The sequence below is a fragment of the Aptenodytes patagonicus genome, chromosome 2, assembly GCF_965638725.1.
Source record: "Aptenodytes patagonicus chromosome 2, bAptPat1.pri.cur, whole genome shotgun sequence".
NCBI lineage: Eukaryota > Metazoa > Chordata > Aves > Sphenisciformes > Spheniscidae > Aptenodytes > Aptenodytes patagonicus.
Window position 1 is genome coordinate 108,935,900 of NC_134950.1, and position 12,697 is coordinate 108,948,596.

General features: G+C 38.8%; 1 protein-coding gene across 2 annotated transcripts in view; it reads right to left on the bottom strand.

Moving 5' to 3' along the window:
- The window catches only part of ADCY1 (adenylate cyclase 1), a 164,954-nt gene that overhangs the window by 12,039 nt on the left and 140,218 nt on the right, over nucleotides 1-12,697 (bottom strand). For both annotated transcript variants that reach the window (XM_076330729.1, XM_076330728.1), the window contains 4 exons: nucleotides 7,254-7,370; nucleotides 5,958-6,104; nucleotides 5,473-5,571; nucleotides 1,301-1,415 (listed from right to left, as the gene is read on the bottom strand). In XM_076330729.1, the coding sequence (XP_076186844.1) occupies nucleotides 1,301-1,415; nucleotides 5,473-5,571; nucleotides 5,958-6,104; nucleotides 7,254-7,370 (478 nt within the window). The remainder of the gene's footprint in view (nucleotides 1-1,300; nucleotides 1,416-5,472; nucleotides 5,572-5,957; nucleotides 6,105-7,253; nucleotides 7,371-12,697) is intronic.

Genomic DNA, 12,697 nt, shown 5'->3' on the forward strand with positions numbered 1-12,697 from the left:
GTTTAGTTGTAGAATAATTCAGGACAAACTGTTAAAGATCTTTGATTGTTTGTTACGACTTCCACTGTGGTTGCTCATATAAAGCCTTTCAATGGAGGTTTTCCAAGCAGAACAGAAATAGTGGCCTGGAAAACACGAGGAATGGGGTAAGGGAAGTGTGTCACATTGGTTGTCAGTACCAGACAACTCAGATCAGGGAGACACTGGAAGAAGACAAGAGTATGCGAAAACGGCACAAGCATCTTTTTTGGAAAACCACAGGGCTCGATTCTACATTTCTGACTGATTTTGACACCTTGTTTGGAAGATAAAAGCGGATGTTCCTTCTGAGTGCCCTGAAGAGCTGCACATGCTAAACCCTGCATGAGGTTCTGTGTAAGGGCTTTCCCAGGCAAGTTGTGCAGAAGAATGGGGGTTAGATATTTGTCTTCTGCCCCTTTGTGAAACTGGAAAGACCAGTTATAACAGAGTTCAAAGCAAATTTGGGGTTTAAAATTATTAGGATATACAGGAGGGCAAAGATGTATAACTCTCCTATTGCTACCCTTGATATCTTTGGTCTTAATCTTCTGCTGCTAGCAACCTCAATTTTCCCCTTGTCCAGCCCATTCTCACAATTCAGCCATGAAAATATATAGAGAAAGAAGCTGGAGAAAACTATCTGTGTTAGAATATGCAATGAAATGAGAACAGCAGTGGAAGTAGCATTGGAGAGGAGCGGGAAGCAGGGAAGGAAGGGAAGAGGGGAACTTGCTTTCTAAGAAGGTGGGGAGAAAGGACTCCAAGAGGTAAGACAGGTAATAACATGTAACGGATTGCATGGGAAGGTTTGTGAAGACCTGAGGATTTGATCTGTTGGAGAAAACAGGACTGGTTCAGGTGATTTGGCATCTGCGGACAAAAAGCTCCCATCACACTTTTAATGCCAACAAAGCTTTTGCAGACGGAACTTAATAGTTAAGTACGGTCAGACCCAGTTTTCAGCAGTTTAGCAATGCAAAGCAGTGTAAGCCACAAGACTGGGTGCACTAATAATATTGTATAAAATTATTGGTGCAGTTTCCTTTTAAGGGTGCATAGATTAAGTAAACACACTGGAATTGGACACAATTATAATTCCTTAATACTGATGCTTACCATGCAGCCTGCTGACCTTCTACATGGATGTGACTCTCCTGCTAAAGGCGGCTTTTCAGTTTTAATCATGAGTGCAGAACAGGTAATCCTTTGCAGACAGCACAGGGAAAGCCAACAAACAACAATGTTCTGCTTGTGTGATAATTGTAGAAACGTGACTTACCAACTCGTAGGACAAAGTCGTTGTAAGACTGATAGTTGATTTCATCAAGAACATCAAACATCTCTATTGCAAAATCTGCCAGTGTACTCAGATGGGAATAAATTGATTTTTTAGCCTAGAAACAAAATAGTATTGCACATTAGATTTGTATGGTACTGAGAGGCAGGTGAAATACCAAAGTGAAAAACAATGAAATGCTCAGACTGCATGGCTTAGGAAAAGAATCTAACCTATTTTGCTGTTTGTGAAAAGAAACTTTTGATGGTGGCTACAGCATATGCATTCTTTTCTCAAGTACTGAATTCTTTTTTTTTTTTCCCCCTTCTCTCTCTCTTTTTGATTTCTGGGAAGAATGGAAAGCAAAGTTCCCGTGGTAAAGTGGTTCTGTTGCTAGAGAGCTGCAGATGTTTGTTGTGAGCGTGGCAGGGAATATAACCTGCTTTCTTACAAAACTGCTTTGCCTGATGATTATTAATAACTATAGTTTCTGCCCTCTTCTCCCTTTGGGGTTTTCGCTAGCTCCCGGCTCCATGGGGTGCATGCTGTTCCCATTGACAAAACTCCTGTTAGGTTTAATCCTATGAGATGCAAACACCCCTATTTTTTTTCCTTTCCAGGCAAGCTGAAGCGAGTTGTTATAAAACATACCTAAAGGAACTAAAGCAAAAGAACCAGAAGGGATCAACTGAAATGCTGAAGTATCAACTTGTAAAAAAACCCCAAAACATAAGAAAATAATGTTTACAACTTCGGTCTAATTAAACTGTGGAACTCATTTTTAGAAGATATTGTGGATTCCAAAAGTTAGCTAGATGCAAACATAACTACTCAAATTCATGGAATAAATATTTGCTACAAAGTAGTAAAAAGATATTATCTGTAGCTCTAGAATTTCTTAAGCAGCATATCATTAGAAAGTGGGAAAGTGAGGTTTGCATGTTTGTCCTGTAACTCATGACCTTTCCCCAGGATCTACCGTTGGCTAGTTAAAGACTGGTTACTAGAATAGACCTTTGACCTGACTCAGTATGGTTGCTCTTATGTTGTGCTCTTATTTGAATAATAAATATGAATTCTTGAACAGATTTGCAAAGTGAAAGTGGGCTAAAGGTAGGATATGGTGAAAGAAATGCAGGGTCAGTGACAGTCTAGCTTCAGTAGGGTGTTGCACAACAGGGTTGTGGCAGCTGGCATGAGATGAGAGCTCGCTGGGTTTTTGTCATTATAGTGAGATTGTATAAATGGAGTACTTGACAGTGGCTGAGAAACCTGAGAAACAGGTTGCTATTTGCTTTATTTGGCTCAGTTTGAAAGGGTTCCTTCATGTGTCTGGGAAATTTACAAAAATTAGAGCAAAGTGCTAACAAAAAATTATGAAAGTCATCCTTGGGTCAGTCCCAGTTTTTAGGAAGGATATTTTTATTTACCTGCCTGGGTATCTGGCATTCTGCTTCTTGCATTGTCAACTAGCTCTACTCTTTTCCAGCCTCACCAAGACAAAGGAAGAACAAGAATTAAGTTTAAAGAGCTGATGGCTACACTTCCAACAGAGAAGGAGAAGAATATTGAATGTCTGGAGGAGGGAGGGACGAGTGTATAGTTTTATTTAATCCTCTAATCTTCTTTATATTCCTTATCCTTCCATTTCTTTGCTGCCCGATGAACGTGTTGATTTCCTGCAATGCCCCTCAGGGTTGCAGGAGAGAGGACTGGTCACAAATACTGGATGTCCTGCAGGTGACAGATGCCTCTCAAAAGGATTACTGGCAAACTCTTTTGAACCTGCACTGAAGAACATCACAAAGTTAGGACCCTGGTGAAGTCAGGACCCTGGTGAAATCACAGACGTAATTTCAAAGGACTCCACACACACAATGAACTTATATTGTGCAAAAGATCTACAAAGAGCTTGGTTTGTGTGCTGCCCTGATGGATGATGTAACTGGCAAGCAATTATTTATTTAAACATCAGAGGAATAGTTACTGGAAAGACTGCCCAGAGCATCACAGCAAAACCACTCTGGCAGAGGCAATGTGCATTTACTATACTCATCTGCTGAAGTCAAGCTGCAGAAACAACAGTCCTGTAAAATAGGGGATTTAAATATTTAACTTCATCAGGGTACTGGGTTCTTATGTGTGTAAATATCCTCAGTTAAGAGCAAAGTTAACCTTATCCACTGCTTTCTGCTCATGTCCAAATTCTAGTATGAAATTGGTGGCTCACAACCAGAAGCTGTGCCAGATTTTCTGATGAAGCTGTGACACTCCTGGCAGAGGGGAGACCAGAAGCACTTGAGTCTCTTCTGGCTCCCCATGGACACATATGACTCTGTAGGGCAGCCCAGGGACTGTGTGACGGCTGGCAGTGATTGTCTGCGCATGACAGGCTATCCAGGATCATCAGACTTCTAATACATAGCTGCGTGCTGAAGACCTGGTGGGAAACTGCCAAGAGGATGTGAATAATTTCTACTCATTTGCATCACACAAGCAGGGGGAAGAGTTCACGGAAGAGCTGAAACCCCAAGTTAAAGTAAAAAATATTGGCTGTTTCATACAAGATCTTTAGGTTTTCTGGAATAAGAATGTTAAATAAATTCTACCTCTACAGAAAAGATCAAAATTTGCCCCAAGATTTCAGAGAAAAGTAGAGTCCTGTACAAGACCTTCTGCAGTGATTTAAAATGCATTATCATAAGCTCAGAGTGGTATCTTCAGTACCGGGCTAACTCAGCTGACCCGTCAGTTAGCAACTATAAAATACAAGACATAAACATGTTTAGGTTTTGGAACATATGCTGCCAAAGTTACCCAATAACATACTTGTTTTCAGGATTATAGTTCAAAGAGCATTTATAGCAGACACACAAGTATGCCGTTGCCTGTTTGCCTGAGATCACATTGAACAAAATTCAAAGGATCAATTTTTTTGCCTGTCTCAGGACCCAGGAGTCAAACATTTCAGCATAAACGGAGTCTTAAAAATACCTTTTTGTAATGTGTAGATTTCTAGGAATGATACAAAGGAAAACATCAGTTGTAAATACCCTGCAGACCAGAAAATTAGTTGCATGTGATATACTCCAACATGATTCTAACAGTTGATTTCAGTGTGGCCTTGTTTTTTATTTACCCTGTGAGGATAATTGTTGCTAGAAAGTTCACAGGCCATCTTCTGGCCCTTTTTGCTTTTGCCCTCTAATTTGGTGTTATTTTGCAATGCTAAACCATATGCATGAGAGTACCTCTACAACATAAGTACACGCATATCAGAACAGGGGAGAGGTGTCTGGAAATTCTGGGCAGACTAGGTGCATGGATTGCTTTCATTTTCATTATATTCTTCATATTATTAATTTTATTAATTTTTCATAAATTAACTTTATTAATATAATTATTAATGTGCATAGTACTCTGTATACAATATATTCAGTATACCGTCTACAGGGTTCTCTGCTTTTCCAGATGCTGCATGCAAATCTAGGAAATCTCTGTCCCAAGACACAAACTTAAGGTGAGAAACACACTCAGAAGTAGTAATGAGGATACAGAAGAACTGTGCCCCAGAACTAGTGGGTCTGAAATGACTTTGACTTCTTTTATTGCTGAGTAATTAAAGAGGTAAAAAGAATGCTATCAGTAGAGACAAAGAAGAGCTGATTTGGAGGGACCAGGGTAAAGTGCAGCAATGTACCTAGCACTAAGTTCCTGTCCATGATGGGGGTTGGGAAAGGCTGTTTGTTTTGATTGTAGGTTGCACCCAGATTTCAATATAAAAAAGAAAAAAAAAAATCACATTTTAACATTCTTCTGTTAGTTTTGCAGCAATTCATTACACCTAGACTCTCCCCTTCCCTGCATCTTACGAGGTCGTCTAAGATACTGGGTTTAAAACACTACCACTCTGACTTAGGAGCTTTATACACCAATTTGCAGAGAATCCAGAGCTGCAGACAATGAAATCCCAAATGAAGCCATATGAACAACTGCTAGGATAGCAATTTTTCTTTTCAGGCTACAGTTTTTCTTTGAATTTCAGATTTAATTGTTGTAAAGAAGTAATACAAGTTATCTATAATCACATAGAGTTAGTTGTGTTTCTGATGTTCCTTGGGAAATTGAAGGATAATGGTTCCTCCACAAATGACCATCATGTAAAATCTTCTTACCTTAGTTCCCGAAGTAGGTACAAGTCCCACAGCTGCCATATATGTACTTCCAATTGTCTTGATCTTTTCTATGTCCTTATAATATTCTTTGTCCATAAGCTTTGTTTAAAACATAAAACTGTTAAATGTTACATAATATTTTAGACAAGCAACCATAGCTATCAGATAATACGTGCAAGTTGATTAAACCATATTATTTTTGGTAAGTTGAGGCTTGCCCACTTTGAGGTCATTGAAAAACCTACCGTTAACTCACATTTTAATATTCTTCCTATATTAGAGGAATTTGAGGTCAGACTCACATACCTAAAAGTACAAACTGGGCACTTTGGAGAAGACCAGTGGACACCAACTACAATTAAATAGGAAGTTTACAGTACTGTTTTATTAGGCAGTTCAAGATAGCTGAGTTGCTACAGATAATCTCTGTTGATAGTAATTCGGTAGAACTGATATGATCAAAAGACAAAGTGTTTAGACCTTACCTCATCAAAATCAGCAATAATTTCATTTAACAGGCGTAAACATTCCACTCCCATATTATTGCCGTCCAATTCAATGTAGAAATCATTGAAATTTGGGATGGAAGCAAACATCACTCCCACTTGTGAATATGACTGGTAATAAAGGTCCTGCAGTTCATAAGCAAGATACAATTTTTACTTTAAAAGATTAAGGTAAACCAGGCATCATTATTATGATATCTATTCTACTGCTAAGCAATAGCTAGGACAAAAGCCATAATTTTTGGTAGAGAGAAAGCCAGCCTTATTAAAAAAAATGTTGAAAGATCTCTCCACTCAAAAACACAAAAGAAAATTAACAGCAAAGCTATTAAACCCATTTAAAACAACTTAGACTTTTTCTTTGTTCAGACATGGAAGCAGTGAGTAAAAATTTTGTAGAAACTCTTAACAGTTGTAGTACTTTTATTGTATGAGAAATATAATTGCATTTTCTCAATTTTGTTTTATAACTAAAATAGGAGACGAAACAATTTTGCCCTGCAGCACAAAACCAGCCTCGCTCCTTCATGTCTTTCCCTGAGTTGCAGAGTCCTGTGTTCAACACTAACAATATAATGCTGTTCTGTACGGTAAGGTTTCTGCTTAAGAATTTGGAGGGCTCGTGGGAAGTAAAACCACTCTTCTGTGGTTCAAATACATTGATCCAAACTCTCAAGAGCAGTACGGTCATTACGGTGACTCCAGTGCTACAGGTATTGCAGCTGCACCGGAAGGACTCTGGTAAGGGCTTCCTGAACCACTTTATTTAATCACTGCAGCCTTTGATGTTAAAAGCTACTGAGTCTTCCTTGGGTGTGTACAATTCTCTGTTTTTAACTTTAAATGGATGGGTTTGGTAATGGCAGCGTATTTCCAGAGCTAGAGTGGTTCATATGGAAGTCTCTGGCAGTTCATACACTTCACCATTCAGAACCAAACTGAGCTCATGAAATACTGTGATAAATCCCCGTATTCTAAATTGTTTGAAAAAAAATTAGTGATTTGCATGCAGGCACTTGGCTGCATTGATGCTGAATGACACAACGTTCCCTTATCCTGCTTTTTATTAAAATTCTTCAGAGGAGGATACTACAGCGAAAGAAATAATCCCAATCTAATTCTTGAACACAAGTTTTTACAAAACTATTCCTTTTAACATGAATGAAATTTTGTAAGTCCAAGCCTTTCTTGAAAACACAGTTGAAAGGTAACCCAAGCTACATAGGGTCATACCCATACAACATCACCATGTATTTAAATTTTGTCTTGGTTTACCATATTTCTTGGATTAGACATAAGAAAATGCTGTGCAACATGTGCTGGCAACAGGTTGAAGAGAATTCTTTTATTATCCAGCTTGACTCTCTCCATATCATCTCTCTCTTCTTCTGCCTGTGGGGATAGGAAAAGAAAAACCTTTCCAAAAAGCAAAAAAATTAGCTGAAGCCAAAGTATCTTCTATTAATTCATCCTTTGAAATTAAACTGAGCAAAATAATGCCTGCAAAGTAGAGTGGGAACAGTTCTCCTATACCATGCTTTTATGTTTGGGGCAAGATCCTTAGTAATTCAAGCTAAAGTCTCTGGGCCGATGACTACTTTCAGGGCTTGATCAGCTAAGTGTTTTGGTGTCTTCTGTAGTTCTCTGATCTTTTAAATAGGCCCTTGATATTTTTACAGAGTAAAAAGCTAGAATAATCCCACTTAAGTCACATTGGTCTTCGAGGCCAATTACTTCCCAGGTAGGTGGAGACAGTGACAGCAGTATTTGATCCACCTTTCAAAAAAGAGAAGCCTGGAGAATCACCAGTGTTTAAAGCAAACCTACATAATTTTGCAGTAAAATGGCAACAGACCTGGTAAGACAGTAACTTCAACAGAGAAGAAGGTTTTAAAATGGAACATCCTTAAGAATGATATGCAATTAAAAAATTATTTTAATATAAAAAATAATTAGCATTTCTGGAGTTGGTTTTAATTACTCTGGTATTTGGCATGAAAACATATACAGCTCCTGTGCACATAAATTTCTGTGCACAACAGCAACAGAAATTCTATCATTCATGTGAATGACAGCATTCAGAAAGAGTACCTAGGAGTTAACACAGGTGAGTTCCTTAACCCGAGATACTGGTATCTTATTACAAGTGTCTTGACTCACAGGAGTTAGTGGGAGTCATGCATTAGGAAACAATTCTAAAAATCAGACCCCTTATTGGAAAAATACTGACTATCTAGGGATCTCACTTGGGACTCCTAGGTTTGCAAATTCCAGCCTAGTCCTTAGTAGACTCTTCTGCAAAATTACTTCTCTGGAATTTGCTCCTTGTTGTTAGAGTGACTTTTGGCCCCACATTCTGATTTCAATTAGAGAATGTGATCAGTACCATATAATTCATCTCATAGAAATCACAGCTTATTCTTTGCTCTTCAATCACACTCAACAGAACTGTAACACAAATCTTCTGCCGTGATCCCAATATGAAGTTATTTATCTAGTTACAGTCAGCAGAAGACTAGGAGGCCAAATTCTCATGCATTGTTGAGAAACTACAATCATGTAAACCACTGAAGAATCTTCTCTAATCTTTGTTGGTGTCTCTTTTATATCTAGAATTTGCTACCCTGATCTATTACAAAGTCCACATACTTTTCTCACTGTCCATTCCTGCCTAAGTAGGAGAAAACCAGTCACCTCTTGCCTTTGTATAGTCTTACAATATTCTTTTCATGTGATTTTTTTTTCAGGAAGCTAATTTTTGCTTTCCATGACAAAACTTAGGAAATAACCTTTTTATTCAAATCACACAGTATGCTTTGCCTTGCAGTTTACTTCTGTATTCTTAAATTTCTTTACAAGTAGAAAGAATGCTAAAAGAGAACTGGGTTTATAAACATAAGTTCTTCAGGAATCATTCCCTTTTGAAATAAATTCTCAGCTCCTCCTCTAATTTGTGTAATAAGAATCAGAATTTATTCCAGAGGTGAAATATCAGTAAACATTAAATAGCAGTTAAGCCCTGCAAGAAATATACCTGAAATTTTTATTTTAAGCAAGTATCTATTTCCTGTTTGTGAGCTGTTTTCCTGACACTTTTTTTGCTGTTTAAATTTCATATGCTGTTTTCTTAAAATATCCTTCCCCTATTTTGGTGGTATAACTGTCTCTTATTGTTGTCTATAAACATGTGTAATGGCCTCGTGCCTTTAGTCTGACTGTTGGAATTTAAATGTTCTAATAGTAAAAATAAAAATTTTTTTCCCCCTGAAAATCCAAACCAAGCTTATAACTCCATTTTTACATCATATTGGAATATGGGAAATTTTACTCGGACGACAGCAATGAGATTTGCAAACTGAATTCATGCTCTGAATAAAAAATCCATTTTGGACTTGCTTATCCATTCCTCTATTTTTTGAATGAGAACTTTTTTGTTACTTTCTTCCTAGGAACGTTTAAGGTTCTCAGTTAAGCTCCTAATACAATATGGGGCAGAATAGCAGCTTAAAGAACAATACACCTTTGGGCAGGGTGTAGAGATTTCTGGACAAGTCAAAGTAATCAAGCAGGAGTAGGTAAGTGGAGTAATCAGTTTGACACATTGCATGGATAATGATGTTGCTCAATCACTGGCAGCTGCTGTTCATTTCTGAACTGGAAATATGTGATCAGATTCCTCTGCCTTGCCCAGTCGTGCACCAAAGCGTTCATTTTGGAAGACATGATTGAGAAGGTTCTTCAGCAATATGTAGTGTTTCCTACCATTGTGTATGATTCACAACAAAAGTTTCAGAGCAAGCCACAGCACAAGGACAAAGCTGCCAGCACTGAAGCAGACCCTTGTGACCTTGGTCATGTTGCTGGACTTCTGTCCAGGCTTTGATGCACAGAAATAGAAGATGATTCTAATACACCAACATAGAATAAATGAGAAAGGACACTCTAGCCTGTTGGTTTTCTGGTTGTTTCCTTCTGACGGAACTTTAAGGCATGTAATGGCTTTTCTCCTCCTTTCTATCTTGCTTCAATACGGTCATGAAACTACTGGGATAGAAATGCCATTGACACTACTGTGAGTGTGCAGGTGTGGGTGTGGCAATATTCACAATGATGGGATCACAGCCGTGCCTAAGAGGCTGAGAATTGAGCTCTTCAGTGAAGAGCTAGTGGCTCACACCAAACCACCAAAGTCATGACTGAAGGGGTGGCAAAATCCCTTAAAAGCAGGGAAAAGCATCAAGGATATCACCATTGCTATGAAACACAGTAGAATGCTACATTTCCAACACACCTAGCAAGCATCTCTTCCCCTCTTTGGATGCAAAACTGTTAACTACAGTTTAGACTCTAAGAAGGTTCAGTTGCCAGAAATGAGATGAAAGCCTCTAAGGTCATGGAAGGCCGTTGAATAATACCATGGTGGGTAATGGTAGCAAACCCTAAATAGAGACAAAATATGCAAACAGCAGAACGAAGGGAATGTAGGTCAAGTGCTCTTAGCTTTTTGTGCCCTGGCCTATTTCAGGTAAGGCACTTCCTAGCCAACAGGGAGAGAAGAGTGCACTCTCTCCCTGTGGTTCAGGGAGACATTTGCACTGGCAACGCCTGTGTGGGGCAAGGCAGTGCCATGAAGAACAAGATGTGTTAGCTCCGCCCAACCTAGCCCCAGACCTAGAAGCAGAACATTCATGGAATTAGCATAGCACTCCTTCTGACCTACACTTAGTTGTGTTGAAAAGCAAGGTATATTAGCTTAGACCACATACTGCATTAATACCCTAGCCAGAGTCTCTGCATGGATTACACTTACACCATCCAGACTTACCGAATGTCTAACATCCTGCCTTTATTAAACTGATCTGCTAGGAATATGAACTGAAGTGTACCGTCTCTGCCACTACTGCATAGAGTTTGAGTATCCATCCTCTCGCCCTGCACCACCTAAGACAGCTCTCATATATGCAGCTCCTCAGGAGCTGCCTGGGGAAAGAGGAAAGATCTCCTTGTGTCTCTTGCAAGGGAAGATAAGGAGTGAAGGTGAGGTAAAAAAAGACTTGGTCATGTTTGGCAGTGAGGACTCTAAAACTATACCATCACACGGCTCTATGGGAAGGGAAGTAAACTGATTACTGATATGTTCTGGACCTTTTTCCAGCTTCCTGCTTTCTGCCCTTCAGGGGAATGCAATGAAAACTGTCTTTCCTCCTTGTGACTCATGAACTCCTAGTGCCTACTCTTTGAGCAGCTGAGATAAAAGGATGTGTAGGCATCACCCTTTCCCAGGCAAAACAGACATTGAGAAGGGAGAAGGAGTACTTGGGGCTGGAGAAAGAAGATTAAAATAGCACAGATCACAGGTATTTACATTCCTGGTGGAAATATTATCCAGACAGCTAAATAGCACCCTAACCCTGGTCTGTTTGCCCCTATTCCTATTGGTTAATTAAGGAAAGCTGCCAGCATGATATTTATGCAATAGCTGCTGGCTCAAAAAACAAGGCAGATTACTGTGAAAATAAACAAGAAAGAAAATACATAGGCATGAGCAGCATCATTTTTCACATTCTGCTTTTTGCTTATACCTGTTTGGTATTTGTGGCAGCTAGGTAATTTTGCAGAACTTAACTGGATTTGCAGAGCTGCAGTATTTAAAAGCAGGCTTTGTTTTTGCTTCAGACCTGGTGACAAAATTTAAAATGTTCTTTGGTACTATGGCTTTTGACATCAATGTAATTAACAGCTATTGCATTTTACAAAGTTATGCAGCATCTCACAGTTTTTATAATGCTGGTAGCTGGTTACACATCCCCTGTTCAGAAAGTGGTCTGAGCTGTTGTATCACCTGAGCTATCAGGTGACTGTTTAATAAGCATAATAATGCTGTAGCAATGTCACTGACTGAAGAGTTATCACATGAAAATACACTGTTTCAAGATACAGCTAAAAAGAGCGGGGCACTGGTGCCGCAGAAACATCATCTTTGTACCTGAAGGTGGCACTAAAACCACAGGGAAGAGACCCATCACGTTGCTTCTGTAGGGCCAGATTTTTAAGAGGAAGTGCAAGCACACCTAGCAAGTCTTGCCTGCCGACTGTGAAATACATATTTCTTACAAGTGTCACGGATTAGAAAAGACAGCTGAATGATATTCGAGTATTCCCTAAAGAATGCAACAATCAGTCATATCATTGTATCATTCTTATTTTCCTCCCCTGACAAATCCTGGGTGAGTGAGCAACTCCAGGTTTTTGGCAGTTTTAGCTTCTTCATGAATATATTGCTTGTATTTATTAGTCCTTTTTTTTTTTCCAGTTTTGTTGAATAACTTGCATAAGCAAAAGTGATTATCAGTCACCAATAAGTAAAATGCTCCTATATTTGCTATTCACAGTTATTGTCATATGAGGCACACAGAGTTACTCAACAATGTTATGTAGAAAATCAAATTATCCTCCCACTGCCTGTTAAAAAAAAACCCAAACAAACCAGATATTTACTGGAAATACTGTGATATTCGGAAAGGTTAAATTTGGCACAGAAAAAAACCTAGCAAAATCAACAAGAACTTACAACACCATTGACGTGTGAACAGTCAGTACAAATATAAATGTTTTAACAACTTATCATCAACCAGAAAAAACTATTTTTTCCACACGATGTACATAAATCATACTGTATTATCTCTGTTCTGGTTACGTAACCTAGATGCATGGAAATT